At 36.6% G+C, this 25,238-nt stretch overlaps 2 protein-coding genes across 4 annotated transcripts in view; both read right to left on the bottom strand.

Moving 5' to 3' along the window:
- Positions 1 to 25,238, bottom strand: part of COX8 (Cytochrome c oxidase subunit 8) — a 324,402-nt gene that overhangs the window by 158,032 nt on the left and 141,132 nt on the right. The gene's annotated exons all lie outside the window — the stretch shown is intronic.
- The window catches only part of LOC111509829 (protein turtle homolog A), a 203,242-nt gene continuing 195,869 nt past the window's right edge, over positions 17,866 to 25,238 (bottom strand). For all 3 annotated transcript variants that reach the window (XM_074180849.1, XM_074180850.1, XM_074180851.1), the window contains 4 exons: positions 21,979 to 22,265; positions 21,257 to 21,593; positions 20,856 to 21,011; positions 17,866 to 19,336 (listed from right to left, as the gene is read on the bottom strand). In XM_074180849.1, coding sequence (XP_074036950.1) covers positions 19,077 to 19,336; positions 20,856 to 21,011; positions 21,257 to 21,593; positions 21,979 to 22,265 — 1,040 coding nt within the window. In that variant the 3' untranslated portion in view covers positions 17,866 to 19,076. The remainder of the gene's footprint in view (positions 19,337 to 20,855; positions 21,012 to 21,256; positions 21,594 to 21,978; positions 22,266 to 25,238) is intronic.

The following is a 25,238-nucleotide window of genomic DNA, read 5'->3' as shown; positions in this document are numbered from 1 at the left end:
TGGTGAAGCTATTGATTACACTGTAGATGACCCCCCCTCCCGATATAGAAGACCCCGACACTCTGTCGAATGAGGCAATCATGTCCCCTGTTAACAGATGAACAAATTTTTCATCCGTCCCACCCAGTGTGGTAGGGGTACCCCTGATGTCGTAGGATTTTCATACCGCCACCATCTCTTAGTTATGAACCCATTCGTACTTCTGACAAAAATCAGCTACAAGGGTACGGTAGCTAGGTTCTAACCTCATTGAACTGAGGATGGCTGTCTACGAACCTTTCTGTCTGTTCCAGACAGCAACCTTGATAGTCTGTTCCAGACTATCAAGGTTGCTTAGGGGAGGCAATCCACGAACACACATATAATTTCAACAGAAAAAAAGAATCTGTGAAACTGAATAGTATATGGAATTCCATTCTAAGAAGTCCAATATAATAAACAGCATGGCGGCGGGTAGAAAAGGGTCAACGAGTGTTATTGACAATTTACCTAATTCAGGTACAGGTATAAGCACACCAAACTAACTGAGGATTCAACATGAATACGTGTTACACCGTCGTAATAACCAGTCATCGAAGATATCAACTCAGGATGTATAAACCACTGAGGCAGCTAGACACTCGTGCGAGCGAAACGTCAGGAAGCAATTCAAATAAACCACTACCTACAAATCCAAGAAAAAATGACGTTTTCAATTGAATATTCTGATTATTCATATTCATTTTTTCTTTTTAAAACAAAATCAGCTATGCAAACGAAATAGAATATGACAATAGGACAATCTAAAAAATTTTCGGGGTGACTATATCCATAAGCAACATTCATTCATATATTCGTGTTTTCAGATTCATTGAACATTTTTGAGTTTTAAATCTCAGATTTTTATCAAAGAGGCTCTTCCTTGATTCATTGGAATGGACTGTTATATTTTATGAAGTTCCGAAATAAAATTCTTTGTAGACATTTTTATCATGAAAATATAGGTTATTACTCATTTTATGATAGCTATGATATTTCTAGACTCATTTCAGTTTCAGAATGGAATATCATTCTTATGATTTGAATTTTCAATATGTGCGTAATAGTGAATTCTGTGGAAAAAATTCGGTACCTTTTTGTGAGGAATATTATAAAAAGCAACCGTTCTATGAAAAAAACCAATGTTACATTTCATCTTACTTTTCAATAGTACCGAAACTATTGAGATTTATTTAAAAATTTAAACATCGAAAAAAAACTCCACTCAGATGCAGTGGAACTTTCTAGGTTTTATTCAACACTATGAAATGAAGCCCCACTCCCTGGCCAACGATGAAAAATTTTTTTCACTCAAAACACTTTATTCTGGTTTTTATGGTGCTAAATCCAAATATGACACTTATTTAGCCGTATCACCTTCCATTTTTTCACATTTGCACATCAATATATCGAATTTTTTAATTCATTACAGAATTTAACTATTTATATACTACGAATAAAATTGTAAAATAATTTGTTCTGGATGTAGAAGAGTTGGCAGCACTGCTGAAACACATTTACTGTCCAGAAAAAAAAGAATTATATTGTTCTGTTCACAGCTGATGTTTTGTTTACTGTCAACCTAACCTTACTTCCTGGTTTCCAGTACATGTGCTCATAAAAATGTCTAAGCGCGGTTGTAAGAACTCTGCTGACAGTTTTTGTTATATTCGTAGTGGGTTTGTTACTAAAAAACCCAAAAAAAATTACAGACTTTACGAAAAAGTTTTATTTCTCATATCTTGGAATTAAACTCGGTGATCAGAATAAATCTTGGGCCACGCATGAGGTACGTTATGTTTGTGTTGAAAATCTTAGAAAATGGTCAAAAAAGAAGAAAAAGGCCTTTGAGTACGCTGTTCCTATGGTATGGAGGGAACCTAGAAACCACACTGAGGATTGCTACTTCTGTAGTATCAATATTACTGGCCATAACTCGAAAAACAAGAAGGTAATGAGCTACCTTAACCTAATTTTCGTCATCCGACCAGTAGGGCACGATGGTTAACAAAAGAAAAAGCTGAATTGCTTGGATCTAGATTGAAAGAAAATAACTTGTTGGCAGTTGGAACTAGCATATATGTGTACAGGAAGAGAGAGCAGCAGCAACAAGCCACTCATCGCAGAAAAAGCTACACAAGAAACTTCAAAGAAAAAAGAGAAAGGAGGTATAAACCAATTCCATCTGACTAGTGAAATCTATATTACAAGACTGTATCATTATTTCAAGTAACCTATTGTAAATAAAAACCATGATAGTGATTTAACGTAGTATTTCATAAATTTCACCATATACCATACATATTTTAAATTATTTAAAAAATGAATTTCTCAAAAACTATGGGTGATACAAAAAACTAAGACCAGATTTGGATTCAGCACACAAAAATCTATAAAAATCAGCTATTAAAGTAAACAAAGTTTTTAAAAACATTTTTTTTGTTGGCCTGTGAATCAGTCGGTTGTAAATTCAGTTAGCAGCTGAACTTCTACAGCTTTCGATAGTCAATTTGATAGAACAGTTCATATCTTGTTTGAAGGTGATTGACAATGTTTCATGATGAATTTCACTAGTTCGGACTTCCATTGTCTACTATATAAAATGATTTGAAATCCCTGAAACAACTAAAAAAGAAGAATTGAAAATGACTAGCTGAAAATAACAATTATAATAACCAAAATAAACCTGAAATGAAATAGTAGTGGAATAAAATACAAGTGAAAATTGAACAATTGAATAAATAAAAATAAAGAAATGAAAAAAGAAAATAAAAATAAAAAGTGGAGAGATTACAAGTCACGTTAGTTCACGACGGTTTGATTGTTAGTATCTACAATCGTCTTCGGGTGATGACTGGAATGATTCCTTCGAGAGATGACTATTTATAGGTCGTTCGAGTACTTTCACTTATCCCCGCTTTCCATTTTCCGCTTCACTGGTTCCGTGGGAGATGACCGTTTTGGCGGGAGTTGGCCATTTTTCTCTTGATGATGGGTTTCCATATGTTGCGTATTTCTACGCTGGCCTGGCTGAATACGTTATTGGACAACATGTATGCGGCTTCCTTGAATTTTCTCCTAAACCAATGTTCTTCTCTGTGCAAGATCTCAGCTTGGGACCACTCGATGTTGTGTTGATGCGCCCAAACATGGTCTGCTATTCCTGATTTGCTGGTTTCCCCTAGCTGTGTGTGTTTCTTGTGCTCGGCGATGCGAACATTCAATGGCCTCTTAGTTTCACCAATATAGGATTTTCCGCGCTCACAGGGTATCCGGTAAATGCAATTCTTGGAATCGCAGTCCGCGTTTGATGGCCTGGTTTTCGTGAGGCTGCTACGGATAGTGTTACCGGATCTGAAGCAGGTTCTGATGTTGTACTTGGAACCAATTCTTTTGATCCTCTCCGATAATCCTCTGATGTAGGGAAGTGCAAGCATTGGTTGTGACGGCTTCTCTTCCTTGCGAGGCTCATGCTGTCTTTTAGCCAAAGTCTTTTCTACCATCACTTTGGAGTAGCCATTCCGTTGAAGATCTTTTTTGATGATGTCTAGTTCCTTCTCGAGACATTCCTTCGTATTACAAAGCCCAAAAGCACGGTCTAATAGAGTCTTGATGATTCCTCTTTCAGTCGATTGATGGTGGTTGGATTCGTGATTAAGATACTGTCCCATATAAGTGGGTTTTTGGTATACAGATGTTTCCCACTTAGTGTCGGTCCTCTTCACCAAAACGTCTAAGAAAGGCGATTCATTGTGGATTTCCTTCTCCATTGTAAAAGTGATGGAAGGTCTCACGCTGTTGATGTGTTTCAGGAAGGCGTCTAGTTCAGTATTCCCATGGTTCCATATTATGAAGGTGTCGTCAACATATCTCGAGTCTGGTTGAGATATGTTGACGAAGAAGAATTGGTTCTAAATACAACATCAGAACTTGCCTTAGATCCGGTAACACTATCCCTAGCAGTCTCACGAAAACCAGGCCACCAAACGCGGACTGCGATTCCAAGAATTGCATTTACCGGATACCCTGTGAGTGCGGAAAATCCTGTATTGGTGAAACTAAGAGGCCATTGAATGTTCGCATTGCCGAGTACAAGAAACACACACAGCGAGGGGAAACCAGCAAATCAGGTATAGCAGACCATGTTTGGACTCATCAACACAACATCGAGTGGTCCCAAGCTGAGATCTTGCACAGAGAGGAACATTGGTTTAGGAGAAAATTCAAGGAAGCCGCATACATGTTGTCCAACAACGTATTCAGCCAAGCCAGCGTAGAAATACGCAACATATGAAAACCCATCATCAAGCGAAAAATGGCCAACTCCCGCCAAAACGGTCATCTCCCACGAAACCAGTGAAGCGGAAAATGGAAAGCGGGGATAAGTGAAAGTACTCGAACGACCTATAAATAGTCATCTCTCGGAGGAATCAGTCCAGTCGTCACCCGAAGACGATTGTAGATACTAACAATCGAAACGTCGTGAACTAACATGACTTGGAATCTCTCCACTTTTCATTTTTATTTTCGTTTTTCATTTTTATTTATTCAATTGTTCGATTTTTACTTGTATTTTATTTCACTATTTTTTCATTTCAGGTTTATTTTGGTTAATATAATTGTTATTTTCAGCTAGTCATTTTCAATTCTTCTTCTTTAGTTGTTTCAGGGATTCGAAATCATTTTTATAGTAACAATGGAAGTCCGAACTAGTGAAGTTCACATCTTCCTGGAACTGATCAAGATGTTACTAGTAATAGCTTTTACAATTTGTAAGTGCTCTTTCTGAGAAAAAACTGTCCCTCATTTTCTAAACGGTACTTAGCATCATACTTTCTTAGGAGCGCCGAAAAATTATTCACTAGATGTGGGAGATACGCGGTTTCAGTTGTTTTCAGATAAAGTAGTACACTTGGCATCTGTGTCCGACTCGCGAAATTTGCGTCGGCAGCGCTGCATTTAAACACAACTCTCGGGTCCTGGGATCGAGTCGGCTATGATGTGATCCCGCCTCAATGTAGCAAAGTTTGAGTAGGAGTTGTCTCTAGGCCTTGGACGGGTCCTTCCGAGAGTGTTGTTGGTCACGTCGCAGGATGGAGGAGACTGAGGATATAAATTTGAAGATATTATTTCGAAAGACGATGGTAGTTCACTAAAATTTTGATTAGTTGTATTGGACAAAAATCTCCTGAAATCGACAATAATTTCTGCATTGATTAATGAGATGTGATTCTGAACATCGTCATATATGGCCCCACGTTGGGCGCCACATATAACGATGAAGTTTGGTGAATTTTAATAGACTTCATTTGCAATGATTCTGTCGGAGAGCGTGATTCTTGACTGCCGCAAATAGACTCAAATTGAAAAATGAATAACGAGGGGGAAGGAAAGCAACTTGACAAAATATCAAAAACTGTATACAGTGTGGTCCACTGAGTCTGCAACAAATGGGAAAGTTTTCTATTATCGATTTCTCAGAAAATTTTATTCTTGACAAAAGTTGGTCCATGTTCCAAAAAATGTTTCAAAAAATATAGAAATATGTTGAAGAGAAAAGTTGCTTGGGATTGAAAGTTATGTTCAGATACGAAGTCATGGCCTGCAATTCGAATTTTTTTCTTTTGGAAAATTTTGAAATAACCCGTATGATACATATTTTTACTATTTTGATTCAATATGTATTTGAAGTAGCCACAATCAAATCAGTTTGGAGTATTTTCTATTAAATTAAAGTGTATTTGTAAAATTTATTTGGATTTGTATTTTTTAGGTGACCGTCAACTTCATGTTTGTTGCAACGATATTTAACAGAACTCTAGAATATATAAAATACTCTTTTCAACGAGGCAAATACTCTACTAAGTATAATGTTCATATGAATAAACTGTCAAAATCTATCGCGGATAGCCATGAACAAAAAAGAACCAATAAGCGATAGTACAGAATAATACAGTAGGTAACTTAACAACTTAACAGGTGCTAACGATAAAAATTATCGAAGCGTCTCTGTATGTCCACCTTCTCTTTTGATGCATCTAATTGTTCGCTCATAAAATTTGTTTAATGTAGATCGCAACACATCAGCGGCAATATTTCTGCAATGAACTCGTGTTGAAGTTTCAACCTCACCAACATTATTGAAGGGGCGATCTCTGTAGACTTTTTGTTTCAAGTATCCACATAAGAAATAATCTAGAGGTGTGAGGTCTGGAGAACGAGGAGGCCATTGAGGATCGGTATTTCGTTCTAACCATTCATTACGAAATGTCCTATTCAGCCACTGAGAAACATTTCTAGTAGAATGGGCAGGACATCCGTCATGTTGGAACCATGACTTTTGCCGTTCTTCTGATACCATATCATCCAAAAACTCTCCTGTTTCAGTTTCCAAAAAGTTCAAGTAGGTATCTGTCACCATTCAAATTCTCGCGAAAAAAAAAAACGGATCTAGTAATTTGTCATTTGTCACCAAACGTTCGTTTTCAAATAGTATTGATTTTTGTTGTCAATAATAAAATTTGGGTTGACATCTGACCAGCATCTGCGATTTTGTGATGAATTTCTTTTATTCTGACAAAAATGCCAACTAGAACAAAAAACAATCCAAAATCTATCGCGGATAGCCATGAACAAAAACCACATACGCCCTAAAAAAATACTGTAGTTTGATAGTGTGGCTTCTTAAAACTTGCCTGTAAAACGTTTTCATATTTGTCCTTGATTAAAAATGCCTCGCCATGCACCAACTTTTGTCAAGAATAAAATTTTCTGAGAAATCGATAATAAAAAAGTTCCCATTTGTTGCACAGTTAGTGGACCACACTGTATATTGTTGCTCACATTTCACATACCAGGGTAGTCCCTGAAGTACCCGGCTTCATCTAAAGATGGCGGTAGTTATTTGAACGTCTCTGGGAGAAGTATATAGAGCTCCAAGGAGATTATGTTAAAAAATAAATACATTTTTTTCGAAAACTTTTATGTTTTCTCTGTTGGAGCGGTACTTCTTGGACCAACCTCGTATATCAGGACTCTCAAACTGTCCAGGTATATGAAAAAATTGGTCATTGTGGGAAATCGTTTGGTAAATCAACTTGGACAACAGAAGAGATCCTAGGTTTGTACTATTTTAGGACCCACCTGCATGTTGATTGGAGAACTACAGTTGAGCTGATGTCGATTGTTGACATCTATCGATGAGAAGAGATGCTCTGGTCGAGTAAGACTACTTGTTTCGGTACCTTGAACAAATTTCATTCAAAATGAGTCAAAATCATTCGATGCTGGAAAATCTGATAGAAACAGGTTACTACAAATAACATTTTTCGTGCAGGTAACTTAATTGAGCAGACAAATACGAGTACTGATGTCTGATATGGTAAAAATTGTTGATAATATCAGTAAATTTTGAAAAACATATATCCCAACAGTTAGTTGTTCTCCATTTCTATTTCAGACAACTTTCGTGTCTTTCCCTGAAAAGGATTCAACATAACGTCTTCGCAAGGAACTCCTATGAATCAGAGCCTAACAATCAAAGTCACAAAATTTCGATTCTTATTTTTAGCTCTGTAGATTATACGATCGTGCATTTCTCACACCATTTAAGAAATTTCTGTTTCATTGCAGTAAACATAAAATTTCTTAGTTCAAATTTGAAAGATTCGATTCATTTCCCGCTTTTTTCTGAAGGACATTCAACATATTCTGGTTGGCAGGAGAACCTATATTAGATTATGTCACATCCTTTACAGTGGCAAAATATGATTATGTGATTCAGTTTCAGTATGAGAGTAGTACATGCAACACATAGAGTGGAAAAAAAGTAGTATTTGGAAATGTCTGGTAATTTTTGCAGTAAAAATATTATTCAAAATCAATTGTTGACTCAAATGTTTCTCTCGTCGCTATTAAGAATAATCATTCATTCAGATCATTGTTCTAGTTGTCAACGAACGACTAGTTATAAAGGGAATTATAGGCTAGATTGACGCTTCATCAATAAAGATCGGGACCCACCCTTTTGTTTGTTTTGAGGCCAATCCCAACACACGTTCAAGGTTACCTATACATAATCATCACATTGATGAAAAAATTTCTTTGTTGATAAATATCCTTCATAATTTATTTGATCGGCATGCTCCCATTACTACTTCTAGAGTCACCAAACCCAAAGCACCCTGGCTAACGTTTAACATGAGGCAGATGATATCTACTAGGTTCAAAGCACTGAGAGCATTGATAGAACTGAGGGGCGGCTGCAGTATTATAAAGACATCAGGAACTATGTAAATAAGGCTATTCAGAGAGAAAAAAAAGCATATTTATGTTATCAGTTAGAGAACACTAAAAATAATAAAGAAATGTGGAAAACACTAAAATCAAATGGAATCTTATCTGGAAAATGCAATGGAATTCCAGATTATTTGAATAACCCGAATGATGTAAATAACTTTTTCATTAATTCTATACCTAACATGCAGCCAGCTCAAAATCTAATAACTTTTTACAAGGAAAACCATCGAGTAGAACCGAATTTTGCTTTCCAGGAAATAAATGAATTATCCGTTAATAAAATTATATGTAACATAAAATCGAATGCTAAAGGTTGTGATGATATAAACATTAAATTAATTAAAATGTGTTGTCCCCATATTGTGCAATATATCACCCATATAGTGAATTTTTGTTTAACCCATAGTATATTTCCAGCGATGTGGGGGAGAGCAGGGGTGAGAGTATTGCCCAAAAAAAGGATCTGCGTGCAATTAGTGTCTTACTTTATCAAAAAATTTTGAACGAGCAGTTGAAGAGCAGCTGAGGAATCATCTCTCTCGGTTTTCTCTACTTCCGGAAGTACAATCTGGGTTTCGCAAAGGTCATAGCTGCGCCACTGCTCTGCTGCACATCGTGGACGACATTATTAGGGCTACAGATGAGGGTCTCTGTTCTGTACTTGTGCTTCTTGATTTTAGTCGAGCTTTTGACACTCTAAACTATGATCTACTTCTCGCCATTTTAAACTATATGGGATTATCGGCTAGTGCTATCAGACTTCTTGAATGTTACATCAAAAACAGGGAACAAAAAGTGTGCTAGGGAGGAATCTATTCAAACTATCTAAAACTTAAGTCAAGTGTGCCACAGGGTTCAATATTGGGTCCACTATTGTTTACAATTTATTCATCAAACATGTTGCGTAGTCTAGAACACTGTAAATTTCACCTTTATGCTGATGACACTCAACTCTATCACAGCTTTCTCCCTCAAGATGTAGAAAACGCATGTACGCTTATCAACAATGATCTCTAGTCATTTGCTGAGTTGGCAAGAGAGCACTGTCTACTACTAAATGCCACTAAATCGAATATTATACTTTTCGGATAAAAAAAATCGCCAGAAAACAAGTGAATCTCTAACAATCACGATTGATAATGTTCCTTTACAACCCACAAATGAATGCAAAAATCTTGGAGTTATAATCGACTCTGACTTGCGGTTTGAGAAACATACAAACAAACAAATACAACTGGCATATTCTTCGTTGAAACTTGTTTATGGACACAGATACATACTCACGAAGCAGACGAAAACAACTCTATGTGATGCACTGGTTTTATCGCGCTTCAACTACTCGGATACTTTATATGGGCCATGTTTAACCAAACAGTATGCTCAGAAAATACAGAAAGTACAAAACTCGTGTCTACGGTTCATTCACGGAATTAGGAAATATCAAAGAATATCCCATAAGTTACGGGATACGGGGTGGATCATAATGGAAAATAGACGGATATTGAATGCTGCTAATTTATATAGCAAAATTATACAAACCAAAACGCCGCCTTATCTGTACAGAAAAATCACTTTTCGTACTGATGTTCACAATCTGAACATCAGATTTAAGGGCACTCTTACCCCACCTAGTTTTGAAACTGAATTTTTCAAGCGATCTTTTAGCTATAATATTTGCCAAGTGATCAACCTGTTACCAAAAGGAATAAGAAATTCAGAACTTTCTGTTTTACGGAAAAGATTTAAACTACTTCTGTTCGAAAGCCAACTTCAAATATAAACTGCCCAACCCTATACACTTTTCATCATTATGAGACTAGAATAAGTCTTAGTAATGGACGTCCTCTCCAGCATCCAAATAGATAATGGAACAATCCCATCTTTTTTTTTATTTCATGTATTTTTTTTTTGTTTCAGCTTAGGTAGAATCTTTTTGAGGTTGAGTGGAAGAACAACTCAGTAGCACTTGTGCTAACTAAGTTGAACTTCGCCTTTTGTTATGTCAGCAACTAGCTCTCTGATTTATTTAAATATTTGTATGTAACTACAGCTGGGTAACAATAAAGACGATTATTATTATTATTATTATTATATTCAAGGTCAAACCCAGAACATGTGATTAATACCATGAATCTTCCACTCATGGTCATGTGATGTGGACCAAGACAATGTGGCTCCAATTCAATGTTGAGTGGACCGAAAATATCACAAAAGTGTTACGGATGCTTAGTGTTACTAGATTAGAGTATATCTAACAAATCAACTACAACTCATGTTGACAACCTGGATGCAATATAAAGAGGCACAATAAAGAGATGCTTCATTTTTATTGGAAAATACTTTGTTTTGGTATTTCAATAATTTCCACCATAGAGTTTGCAATTTTACCGAAGGAGAGATTTTCTTGACTCGCAATTTTTTCTTCTAACACGTCTATTCTGTTTTTGCCTTATACGACTCATACGGCTTTTTTACTCCTTTTTTTTCGATGGATATTTCTCCCATCGCAAGTAACCCAGTATATTTGCTTGTTTTTGTTCGACTCTTTTTGTTCTTATTTTTTGATTTTTGTTGAATCTGGAGTCTTCTTGAATTACTTGTTACATTTTTACGTCACATGTCCTTTTTTTGATTTGTCTAATGGGGCTAGCAGTATTTTCCCCCACCATAAAACTCTTGAGTCCAACTATGATACTATGACAGGATGAGATATTCTCATAACTCCTTTCACAGAGGAAAAAGTAATACTTTCCCTTAGGAAATTACCCAATAAAATGATTTCTGGATATGTTTTATTTCTAGCTTCCTAGTGAGGGACTGTGCTTAGGTTTTTGTTCGTCCATTTCGAAAATATTCAACACACTCCTAAGCAAATCTCATTTTCCTGAACGATGGAAACAATAAAAAATCTGCACAATTCTTGAATCTGGAAACCCAGAGAATATTGAGTACTTGAGAACTACAGACCAATATCTATTCTGTATAACTTTGAGAAAGCCTTTGAGATATCTGTGTATGACCACATAATGCCACAAGTCAAACCTCTGATCTTTGCAAAGCAGCAAGGATTTCTGGAAAAAATCCACTCTATCGAATCTCTGCAGCATCAAGCAGTTTTTGATAGAAGTAATGGACAGAAAAGGGCAAGTGGACATTATATACACAGATTTTGCAAAGGCCTTCGACACGGAATTAGTTACCCCATCTTACTAGAGAAAATAACTCAAATGGGTTCAAACCTCTCACTTACTCAACTTCTACGCTCTTATTCGGATCAGAGAACCAATATTGTTTTTTAGGATGGATTTGCCTCTGCACCATACTCATCACCATCCGGTGTGCCACAAGGCTCCAATCTGGTACCTCTGCATTTCCTCATCTTCATAAATGATCTTACTTTTTGCAGACGACTTGAATATCTTCTCATCTATCACAAGTTCAGAGAGCTGCTCTTATCTCCAGTCTCAGTTAGACCTGATAGATAACTGGTGTCTAATCAATAAATTGGCAATAAATACTGAAAAGTGCGAAGTTTGCTCTTTTACACGTAATGCTAATACTATTGAGTATCTTTTTTCTTAATTCGATCATATATGTGAATTTATTTTGTAATATGTCAAATCCTTGATATGTCAGTCTTTTGTTACATATTTAGCTTCAGTAGCCATACTGCATTATTATATTATATATTGTCCTGTAAAGGGATTCATCTGTTGGGCAATACATTTTGTTTTTCTTTTCTTTCTTCTCCTTCATTCATTTTTCCTATTCACCTTGATGTTTGCTTCTATATTTGTTTCCATTGCGTTGAATCTTGAATTTCTGTATTCCTCTTTATTGATGTAGACTCAATCAACTGTGTTCTGGTGTTTTTCCGTTCACTGAAAAAGTTTTCGACAAGGACTGATCTCTATAATTTTCTATCCATGTATTGTGTTTTTGTATTTATCAATGACATCTGTGTCTATTGAACTTTTCAGTTCATGAGTCATTCGACCACTCTGCGGAACACTCTTCTGAGGAATTGATGGTATCTTGCATGACCTCTTTAGAATCATCACCAGAATCTTGTAGTACACGTATTCACTCAAATTATTTGAAACCTACCTCACACATACATGAAAAAATATGTTTTTGATAGCCAAGCGGCTTTAGAAGCATTTAGATCTCATCAAGCAACGTCAAAGTTGGTAGTGAACTGCCCAAAAAGTCCCCACCAATAGGAAGACTCAAAAAACGATTCCACTCTTCCCAAAACAAGATGGTATAATGAACGTGGATCATTTTAATGATAACCAACAAGATGAAGTGATTATGTAGTAACTCAACCTTGAAACATGACTGTTTCATCCGCGATGACACGATGTTCAAGATTGTAACCATTTCCACAACGTGGCAAATGTATTGAAATAACAGTAAATACATTCAATACCATTCGAAAAGTCCGTATTTGTTCCTTACAGTCCTAGCTCTCAGGATAATTGGCAATCAAATCCTTAGCACGTCGTAGGGATAGGAGTGAATTGTTGCTTTCTTTGTGCACTCTCAACCCAATTCACTTAACAGATTTAGAGTAACACTTCTTCGGCTTTTGCCTGACACCACTTTGAGCGATTGCTTCTTTATGCCCTTTTGTAAACCAAACGCCATGAAAACTGCCAGATAATGAATTGATCTACAGGGTTAGAACCATTTAGGCGATTGGGGATTCCTCGTTGCGGTAAATGCAAATTAACAGGAGGCAGAGGAATGGATGGGATGTATATTTTCAACAGAACAATGAGAGTATCATTACTGTGCTATTTGAAGTTTGAAACAATACGACATTGAATGCATTTGTAGTTATCTCTACGTTATTTGAAAGTTATTCTTTCAGCAGGGGAGCCCACGATGCAAAATTGGGATTTACTCGAGCGTCATTGATGAGAAGAAAAAAATGTTATGAAATATATATCTTTTTATCGGGAGGGGAAGTGGCTATAGATTTTTAAATATGTAAAAAAACTTCTGTTGCATGGACAGACTCGAGCGCGTCAGATATTGATAGCATCAATATCCTACGTATTTTCAATGATGTTGATCTGTGTATGTTAATCTGATCGTTCGCATGATGTGGGTGGTTGTACGTAAGGGTTAAAAGTGAATAGAAAAAAAAATTCAATCGAGTGTGTCAGATTTTCTAAGGGGGGTTGAGTGCAACAGAAAAAACGCTCTCATTCAATAATCTGACGATTTCGATCTGACGCAAACTCGCGGCTATTATTATAATGTGCAAAAAAATTCGTCGTTTTGAAATACTCAAGCGCGTCAGATTAAGATATATATAGTTCATCTTTATGTTCTAGACGTGCTGTCTCATAATCTGACGATTATCTAGAGGGATTCGCTTGATCTGACAAAAACAATATTTTTTTCATAAATATTTCAATTCATTGAACTTAATTAATTGGGAAGCTCAGGAAATAGCATGCAAATAAATAAGTGTATGTTTTTTTGAGTATAATATTTGTATTTATAAGAAAATCACTTTAAAGAAATGCTCAGAAAAATAATCAATTGATTAATTGATGAAGAAAAGAGAAATGAAACTTTATATGTTTTTTACCACTTTTATTTGTAACTAACCTCACTGCAGTTTCGTCCAATAAGGACATTTTCAAACTTATATATTGTATAAGTTTGAAAATGTCCTCATAGGACGGAACTGCAGTAACGTTAGTTACAAATAAAAGTGGTAGAAAACATAGAAAGTTCAATTTATATTTTCTTCATTATGATTTCCTGCCACGTAGTAACGGCTACATCCATGAATTAATTAATCATCATCTTCATCTTCATCACGAACGAGTCTCTGTGATCAGCTGTGATGGCGTCACGACAACAGAATTCAGAGTGTGGACGGAGTGAGAGAGTAATAGATAGAGAAAAAGTGAATAGAGAATAGAGGAATAGAAACTCGGAGAGAGAAATATAGGTATCACACAGCTGTACGCAGTAAACTTTATCGACGCTCGAGAATCTCGAAATGACGTAATTTTTTTACAATTTTGTTGCCCTCCCCTTTCTTTACGTCACTCTCAAATTGTCAGATTACTGGAATATACACTTTTTAGCAGGTAATTAACTCACCCTACCGTAATCTGACGCGCTCGAGAATTTCTGATGATCAACTTTTTTTTACTAATCTGGTCCTTTATCCTTCACAGGCGGCCTTATATATGGAGGTACTTAACCGGGTACAAGGTATCGCCCTGTATATTAATCTGCTGCGCTCTAGTAAATCCCGAAATCCCCGCTTGGGCTCCACTATTATTAGGAACGGAACTAAAAATAATGGAGTGCAGAAGATTTGACAAGAATAATAACTCAAAGTCGTCTCCACAATTTATCATAACCCTCAGAGTTAGAACGGTAAAACCAACTATATAGGTTCATCATCAGGTAATTATTTAAAATCGAGATAAGAAAATATTTTATAATGAAAAAAGGAAAATTGTCACATGTTACCAATGAATGAAAAGTGACAATGACATAATAATGAAACCATACTTTTTTGAAATTAGTAAACGACGGAAATTCATAAAATCATATCTAAAAAAGATTGAACTACGGGAGGCTCAGAGTCTTTATACCCACTCATCAAAATCAAAAATCAAAATAAAAAAACAGTACATGAAAACGAATTCAGTTGATTCTCCTTTCTCATTCAATTCAGTCAGGATATCTTTCATTATAATTCGTTTCAATGTTCCGTTTTTTTTTATTTTGATGTGAATGAGTGGGTATTAAGGCTTTAGGCCTCCCATGATCCATTCTTTTATAGATATGATTTTATAAACTTCCGTCGTTAAATTAAAATCAAATAAAAAAAAATGGTTTCATTATTATCAACATGTCATTGTGACTTTTGATTAATTGGTAACACGTGACATTTTTTTTCTCCATTATAAAATATTTTCTTCTCCATAATATTAAATAATTAGCTGATGTTGAACTCCTGAGGTTCGAAACATGTACTGATTGATGGTTTTACCGGTCTAATATCTGCGGGTGATAATTAATTGTGGAGACGACTTTTTGTTTTTATTTTTTGCTAATGAAAATAACGAGGTTTTAGATAACTGATATTGGTTTGAATATATTTTTTCCAAAAAGAAAAAACTCAAAACTCTTTGGGGAATCGATCAATTTAGACTTCTCCAGTAGATGATCAAGAAGGACATGGAGAAGTTCAAGTAATAATAGTTGCTTTGCTGACAACAGCACACTTGTCTCGTCATTCCATTAGTATTCCAAGACATCGGCCAAGGAGACACATCTTCACCGGCAGCAGGAGGTTGCATATCTTAATGAGGATCAAGAACTGGATATAATAATATCAGGTCAGACCTTCTATGGAGTATTGTTTTCATGTATGGAGCTCTGCCCCCAAACATACCCTGAAGTTTCTGGAATCCATCCAGAATAGATCCTGATTGGTGACGCAACATCACGTGTAACTTTGATAGTCTGGAACATCGAAGAAAGGTTGGAGATTTGTCTCTCTTCTATAGATACTTCCACAGGGGGTGTTCAAGTGACTTGGCATATTTGATTCCACCAAGAGCGGTACATATCAGAAATACGCGACGGACTGTGGCTGCTCATCGTTTCGAGGTTCAACTCAGTACACCTTGAACTTGACTGTTTGAGAACTCTTCTATATGGAGAACTGCGTTTATGTGGAATAAACTTCCTGAGATTGTTTTTCCAAATGGATTTAATCTCCACCGATTCGAATTCAATGTTAATAGGTCGGTAGCCAGGCGGTTCGACGTGAGTGCTTTATTCACTTACTCGAATTGACTGCCCTGTTGGTCGGTGGTTCAAGCCCTAGTCTGAACGATCGTTTTTCACTTGCTATCATCCAACCCATGCTAGGAATCACACGTTAATAGGTAAGATCTTAGCTCGCACAAGTTTCGAATTCTGAGGGTTGTCATTCGTAGGGGTGCGACAGCTGGTTAACGGAAAAACAGATTTTTAAGCAAATTTTTTTAAACTTTCGCACAGGCACTGCTCTGAGAGCGCCTTAAAAACTTTCATGTTGTGGTTGTGTTTTGTCCTCAAAAAAACTATAAATTTCTTCATAAAGTTCGTTTTTTGATTGCTGAAGTCATTATCCTCGTGTTAGGCCATGTTAATAAGTGTTGGAGAAATAGCATCATGTCTATTTGCAGTCGATTTCAATTAAAAAAAATCCTTTCAAGAAAAATATCTGGTCGAAGTTAGTTTCGATGAGGAATTGTTAGTCGGTTGCACTGCCACTTGCGCCAATTCACTGCTCACTGAGAGCAGTGAATGTTATGCAGCTTCCTTGAGCTTTCTCTTTGGCCTTTGGCCCTCCCTTTGAATGATTTCAGCTCAAGACCAATAGATATTATGTTGATGAATCCAAAGATACTCTGCTATTCCTGATTTGCTGTGTGTGGGAAGAGACACCAGCAATTCGGGAATAGCAGAACATGTTTGGACTCATCGATATAACATCAAGTGGTATCAAGCTGAGGTCATCCACAGGGAGAAACACAACCGAATCGTCGTGAAGAAAGTTGGTTGGTTTTTCAATTTTCCCTTTCCTATTTTTCCTTTCCTTTTTAATTTTTTTATTCCGTTTTACTCTGTGGTCATTTTCATCTTTCATGTTGATTATTTCATTCGTTTTATTATTGTATTTTCATTGACGTTTTACTTATTCATTCTGATTTGATTTTTTCTTTCATATATTTCGAATCATGTATACGTTGTGAATTAAGTTATTATTATATTAAATAATGAAAGTCCGAACTTGTGAAATTCACCATGAAACATTGAAAACCACCTTCTAAAAAATAAATAGTTTGGTCATGTAGCGAAGCTTATTTAGCCATTATGTTAGGGTTTTCACCAGGCTTTTTACTGTAACTCTTTCAATCTCTAGTGTAATGGTCACAACTTTTTTTGTACCTTGGGAGCTGTCTGACTTGTCCGTTTAGTCCAAGTCTCCAGAAAACACTGCATCCTCTTGGGCTTATTGCGTTTATTCTCCCATCTTCTCATGACACCCATTCCATCAGTCTCGTTCCCTGTACTAGTTTGTACAGGTTCCGTGTTGGATGTTCGTCATATTTTTCTGGGCGTGATTTTGTACGTCCATATATAGCCTGCCTCCTGTGATTCAGTGCCTCACATTCGCATAAGATGTGTAGAGCTGTTTCTATCCCTTCGTTGCATAATCTGCAGCTGAGGTCTCCGTTGTACAGCCCCATTTTATTCAGGGTCACCAATCAGTGAATTATGTTTTAATCAATTTACTTCAGAACTGAAATGAAGAACCTCATTTTTTAGCATTGTATCGTTATCGAATATTCACCGAAGTATGGGAATTTTACTTTTCTCAACTAAAGAGAACCTATAATATTCAAATTTAATTTCTAACGAAAGTCCATTGATGCTAAGGGAATGAAGTCAGCTGAAAAGAATACAAACAAAACGAAAGTACATGAAAAAATAATTTTATTTCTGTAAATGGTATAACAAAACGAGGTGTGGAATATAAAAAAAATATACAAAAATAATTTTCATAAAAATCAAGAAGTAGGTGTTTAACAGGGCTCAAACTTATCGGAAGCTGAATGACATATATTCGAGTTTCTTTCTGATTGAAAGTAATGGTAATAGAAAGTCATATATTTAATTGAAAACATGCAAATTAACTGAAAACTTACAATTATATCGCAATTCTCCATAATCTCATAAAATGTTTCGGATCATTATTGAACAATGAAAATATGATTTATTCAATTTCAGTAAATTTATTTTGTTTCGCGCATACATAATTCATGTTTAACAATAATTTTGAGAATATGACAGTTGGAGAATGGTTACAGTTGCAAGAGAACAGTTATGGACGGCATCGATATGAGAATGAAATAGAGTTAGTTTAATTACATAAAATATTCGTGCGGTGATAGATGGCTTGAAATCTAAAATGGAACTATTATCATTGAACTTGAGAATCTTCATAAAAATCTTATTTTTTCTCATGAAAAAAGGATAGATTGTAAATATATTTTGATATGAGAAATCTCTAAAAGAAATGCTAGAGATTTTGATACTAATAAAAATCATTATAAATGAATGAATTGATGGATGTAGCTGTTACTAGGTGGTATGAGATCATCAACATTCTATAACCTGACCATCACAGACTCCCTAGTGATTCGTTCCTGCCAACAGTCATAAATTAGCAACCTACAATTTGATGTTACACAGAGCATGCTCAGCGAATGTCCATCAGAACAGTCATTTAAATACTATGCTTCATTCTCAAAAATAAACAAGATACTTCCAATTCATAATTTAATTGTTAATGTGTTTGATATATTTTCTGTTATCTCCAAGTTCTAACTAACATGAGTTTGAACGTTATATTTGAAATGTGAAATTTCATTGATGCCTTTCCGAATGAACTGTTTAATAATGTAACGTTGAACAGATCCAAAAAGTTATTTGACATCTCACACTGCAGCTATTAAAGTAATTGAATGGAGCATATTCTAAATTGACCCTCAATGAATCAAACCTAGAATAGTATATCTACAAAATACCCTTTTACCATTTTTTTCTCACAAATTTTGAATCTACTATTGAATCCGATGAATTGGTTCGCATGCCATTTGGCCTACACATGCCCCATCGACTTTACAACTAGTTATGGATGCTACATCTAGTACATGCCACTATACGTCATCGAAGTGCTTGAAGGTCGACAATTTCGGCCGGTGTCGACAATGACACAAACACCGACACTCACCTCTAGGGGTGTTCAAAATGTCGGGTTGTCGACGAGGATCGGGCGGGGACATAGTGGCCTGCGGTGAAGGCAGAGGAGCGCAATCGGAGGCCGGCTTCAACGTGTAGGCTACCACGTAACGGTTGTCGCCGGTGTTGATTTCCAGCATGGAACCCTGTCTGGATTTTGAGGCTTGTTTGGAAGCATCTGTGGAAAAAAAGGAAATATCACTGTCAGATATAATCACAAAACCAGGTATAATCAAGTTGAATATTCAATTTTGTTTCAGTCTCATTTTCATAAATTAATATTAGGAGGTTGGTCCCCAGGACTATAAACCCTCTGAACGTGACAATTTTTTTTATATCGTCTTATCTTCATGATAAAAACGTGTGATGTTTTTCCAAAGGACGTGGAGAATTCTGAAAATTTACTTGTACGATTAGTTATGACATCAGTTGACATCATTTATTGAAAATTCACTACAAAGATTATATTAAAGAATCTAATTAATTAGCAACTAGATAATGAAGTGATTTATTGGTGAAATAAAATTTATATAAATTGATGGATGTAGCCGTTACTACGTGGTAGGAAATCATAATAAGAGAAATGAAACGTTCAATATTTTTTACCACTTTTATTTGTAACTAACGTTACTGTGGTTTCATCCTATATGAACATTTTCAAACTTATACAATAAACTCTTTATACAAAAAGGAGTTTATTATATATATTATTGTATAAGTTTGAAAATGTCCGTATAGGACGCAACTGCAGTAACGTTAGTTACAAATGAAAGTGGTAAAAAAACATAGAAAGTTTCATTTTTCTTTTCTTCATTGAAATTTATATATTGATCTCTCTTCTCAAATCGGTTAGGAATAGATCAAAACAACTTCTGAAACTTTCATTGTATTTAGTAAGATAAAAAAATTGTTTGTCAAAAAATCTCAAAATCTAGCTACTTTGTTGGTTAGGTTATATAAGGTTAGGTTAGGTAAGGTTACGTTAGGTGAGATTAGGTTAAAGTAGAGTATATTAGAGTAGAAAAGTGTAGGTTAGGTTAGGTTAGGTAAGATAATAATTCAAAAAAATGGATAATCCCAGGCAACAAAATATAATTCTCATAGTGATTCGTTTCTATTTGATGGCATAAATGCGAGCGAAGCCGAGGGTAAAAGCTAGTATATGATATTAGGAAGAGACAGATGATAGAATTGGGGATAGCATAGCTCATTTTGAAATCAACTGGTGATCATGTACATAATGGAATGAAAAAAAACTAAATTTTCACTGATATCAAAGAAAAAAGTCAGGAAATCAAAAATTCTCCCACACATTTTTATAAATAACAAGTGTATTCCACCGAACTCTGTAGAAATGATGGAAGAAGTTGAGAAATATTGGAAAACATCAGGAAATTGGGTGATTTATTCAAAGTAGTTGCTGAAAGACATCAGCTCTTTTTTTGATACAATTTTATGAGCGTTGGACAACTGATAAGATATTTTTCAGTACGATCTTGTCATTGAGAGCTCCTAATTTTTCCGTTATTTTTTGTTGTAAGATTTCGAAACTACGACGTTTATTCCATTAACGAGCCTCATAGATAAACAACAGGTTGAGGTTGGGAGACTTGGATGGCTATTCCGCTTCTTGCGGAAGCCTTATGTGGTTGGTCTGGAAAACATTTCCAGACTTAAATTCAAAAACTCCTCCTTACCTATATTCAGATGATGTGGACAATGTAAGCGACCATCACATTCTCTTTTCCTTCGCACGGCCACTACCACAATCACTAGTACAGCCATGCCAAGCGTTAGAAGGGATCCGGTCAATAGTCCAGCAAGAGGCACCAGGCTAACGTTGTTGCTGCCATCTGAAAAATGTGTAAGTGATAATATTTTCTCAAAAAAATCTGAGGAACCACCCAACTTGACCCACAAAAGTGATTAAACAGGATGACACAAAAGTGAATTCAAGGTGGGATACATACCCTACATAGTCACAAAAAAGGCTACATAAAGTGATACAGAAGTGACTATGCAAGGTAGGCTACATAACTTTATATAACGTATATATATACTTTATATAACCTATAGGTATATCGTGACTTCAACCTACCAGTTCGTTTCTCTGCATCATTGAGTAGTATATCGTCCAGAACTACTTTCTCGCTCTTTCCTTTAGCATTTTCAGCATATACCAGTATGCGCAGGGACGGAGGTGAAGGTAGCAACTCCCCCAAGTCAAGTCTGAAGATCGGTGACTCGGTATCGGCCACTGTGAAGTTCATCCTCAGCCTCATCGTCTTCGCATCGTATGCTTCGAGGAGAAATCGTTGAGGTAATCCGCCGTCATAGCCAGCTCTGCATTCTACTTCAACTGTCTCTGAGGTTTGGTTGTTGGCGGTGCGAAGGGTGCAGTTGGTCAGAGAGCTGGGTTTGGAGGCTGGAACAACCTAGAGAAAAATACCACCATCGCAATTATTTGTCTCAGCATGCCTACACGGTAGGTTTTGGAAAATGCCTGCCTGAAAACACCTACTTTTCCGGCCAATACCATGATGGATATTGACATCACATTTGACAAAATTGGTCTTTAATTTGGCATGAGATCTCAGACGGTTGAGTTTATCATTGCGATGAACTGGAATCATATTATTTGAAAGTGTGTACTGTGAAAAAAAATACCGCTTGAATAAGGTAGAATGAAAATATTGTTTACGCGGGCTGTTACGATAGTTTCTGCGACATCGGTTATCAGAAATCCTTTTTATTAAACATGCCTGGTCTGATACCAAAACTACAGACCTGAAGAATATTTTTCTTATAGATATTTCTCACCTGGAAAACACAGGGATCCATCTGTCGCCCTATAGAGTTGGTTCCTAGACAAGTCAGCGTACCGTAGTCTCTTTGCGAAGCTGGCGTATACATCAGTTCGCTAACGTTTCCGCTAGATGTCGCGAATCGAGCGGGAGATACGTCAAAGCTTTCGCCGCTGTTGTTGAATTGCCACAGGAAATTGACGTCTGCAGGATCAGCTGCTACTTGGCATCTCACTTTGATCACCTCGTCCAGCGAGGCGCCGATAATTGTGATGTCAGTGTCTCTGCTACAGACAGGAGCATCTGAAAATTGATATCATATTTGCATCAAAAATTTCAAATGAAGAAATCTCATTGAATATTTACTGAATAGGATAGGTTATGATGATATTCGAACTATTTAGATTAAATAGCACAGATATTGGAAAATCGTTGCGCTATATTCTTGTTAATGTTTTGAGATATTTGATTTTTTTACTGTCTACGACCTTGAAAATATCTACCCGTAACTTCAACGATCAAAGGCACATCATTTTTAAGTGAAAACTGGAAAAAAAGAACTGTAATAGTCCCGATGACGTTCACACTGGCCGAGTTGAAGATTGGTTCAGTGAAAATTAGTAGATGAGTAGAAACAAATGTAACAGACAGCTAGATATTTTTTATTACGGCGTTTACAATAAAAGTATTATAATATTTAGCAACCTGATTCATCCTATTCGTGGTCAACTTTGTTACAGTGTGCCACGGAACGATTTGAAGAAATAAGAAGTGAGACATTGGAAGAGGATCATGGACCAATCTTTGCCAAGATTGAAAGCACGTGCTTGAATATCCGTCTAGACATGGAGAATACTCACAACAGAAAGTGGGTGAAGTTAGTGAGGAAACAATGCCCAAATGCAGACAGAAAACAAGACAACTATAAAACCGCCAATATCATCAACATGAGTTCCCGCCCGCCCACGGAAATACAGGAATCGTTGTTGTTGTTTCGCCATGGCGCCAACGTCTGTGCCCACTTTGGAGATGATCACTGCAGTGGAATCCACCAGCTCCCTCATTGACCAGATCGAGGCAGAAGAATTCAGATGGAAAATCAAAGAATAGCTGGATCGAGAACCAGTTCCAACATCTAACATCAGCAATGAAGAACGTAGAGCTCTGAACGGCTTACGTAGAGACAACACCATCAAGATCCTGCCTGCAGATGAATGAAAAGCTACTGTGGTGATGGATACTATTCTCTACGAACAGAGATCGAAGAGGTTCTTCAGAAGGGACAATACGGGACGCTATTGCATCAATTGAAAAAACACCAAGTCTATTTTTCGGACAAAGAGAGATCATCGCTAACACCGCAGCACAGTAAGCCCCCTCACTTGTATGGACTACCCAAAATCCATAAGAAGGACGTTCCTCTCAGACCGATCATCAGCTCCAGAGATTCGGCTACACAAAACTTGTCTAGATTTTTACTCCCCATAAGACAACTATTACGAGGAAAAACTTTGTCTTCTGTGAAGAATTCAAGGCATTTTGTCGAACTATTAGGGGCAATTGAAGTCACACATGAAGATCAACTAATCAGTTTCGACGTGGAAAGCCTTTATACCACCGTTTAGATAGAAGAAGCACTCCAAATCATACAGAGGAAGCTATCTGAAGACGGGGACCTGGAAGATAGAACGAAATTACCTATAGAAGTAATTATGGAATTGCTAGGATGTTGTGTACGGAACTGTTATTTCCAACTGAAGGACGAATTCTTTACACAAGATGAGGGACTGCCAATGGGATCAACATTTTCACCAGTCATAGCCAACACATATATGGAGTGGTTTGAAACTCTGGCCATTGAAGAAGCCCACAAGAAACCTCGTGTCTGGTTGAGATACGTTGATGATACCTTCATAATATGGAACCACGGAAATAGTGAACTGGACGCCTTCCTGAAATACATCAAAAGTATAAGACCTTTCAAAACTTTCACAATGGAGAAGGAAGTCCACAACGAATTGCCATTCTTAGACGATTTGGTGAAGAGGAGAAGAGGAGGTAAAAGAGCTGTCTACCGAAAACCCACTCAAACGGGACAGTATCTGAACCATGAATCCAATCACCATCAATCGACTAAAAGAGGAATCATCAAAACTCTATTAGACCGTGCTTTCGGACTTTGTAATACGAAGGAGGGCCTCGAGAAGAAACTAGACATAGTCAAAAATGATCTTCAACGAAATGGCTACTCCAAAGCGATGGTGGAACAGACTTTTGCTAAAAGACAGCAGGAGCCTCAAAAGGAAGAGAAGCCGTCACAACCACTGCTTGCACCTACATCAGAGGATTGTTGGAAAAGATACAAAGAATTGGATCCAAGTACAACATCAGAACCTGCTTCAGATCCAGAAACACTATCCGTAGCAGCCTCACGAAAACCAGGCCACCAAACGAGAACTGCGAGTCCAAGAATTGCATTTACCGGATACCCTGTGAGGGTGGAAAATCCTATATCAGTGAAACCGAATGTTCGCATTGCCGAGCACAAGAAACACACACAACGAGGGGAAATCAGCAAATCAGGAATACGAGAGCATGGTTGGACCTATCAACATAACATTGAATGGTCCCAAGCTGAGATCATACACAAAGAGGAACATTGGTTTTGGAGGAAATTCAAAGAAGTCGCATACATGTTATCTAACAATGTATTAAACCAAGGTAGCGTAGAGATAGACAACATATGGAAACCCATAATCAAGCGACAAATGGCTAACTCCCGCCAAACGGTCATCTCTCACTAAACCAGTGAAGCGGAAAAAGGAGAGCAGAGATAAGTGAAAGTAACCGTGTTAGGAATCACACGTTAAAAGGTAAGACCTCATTAGTCCTTAGATCGTACACGTTCTCAACTTTTGAGAGTTGTCGTTTGTATGGGGGCGACAGCTGATTAACGGAAAAACATATTTTGAAACATATTTTTTTAAACTCAAATGACCTATAAATGGTCAGCTCACGGAGGAATCGGTCCAGTCATCGCCCAAAGACGATTGTGGATTCTAACAATCGAATCGTCGTGAATTAACTTGGCTTAGAATCTCTTAACTTTTTTAATTTTATTTAATTTATGAAAAATGAAAAAATTGTGGGATATTTAGCTAGTGATTTTAACAGTATTCTGTGTGCAGATTACGGAAAAATAGTGAAAAAATTCTATCACCTATAGATAGGTCTCAAATTTCACCTGAAAAGTTCTTATTAAATGAGTTTTTAAGT

The sequence above is a fragment of the Leptinotarsa decemlineata genome, unplaced genomic scaffold (assembly GCF_025532065.1).
Source record: "Leptinotarsa decemlineata unplaced genomic scaffold, Ldec_3_MD MMD2_tig00026307_RagTag_RagTag, whole genome shotgun sequence".
Taxonomy (NCBI): Eukaryota; Metazoa; Arthropoda; class Insecta; order Coleoptera; family Chrysomelidae; genus Leptinotarsa; species Leptinotarsa decemlineata.
The sequence above is the reverse complement of the archived record's forward strand: the minus strand, read 5'-3'. Positions and strand labels throughout refer to the sequence as shown.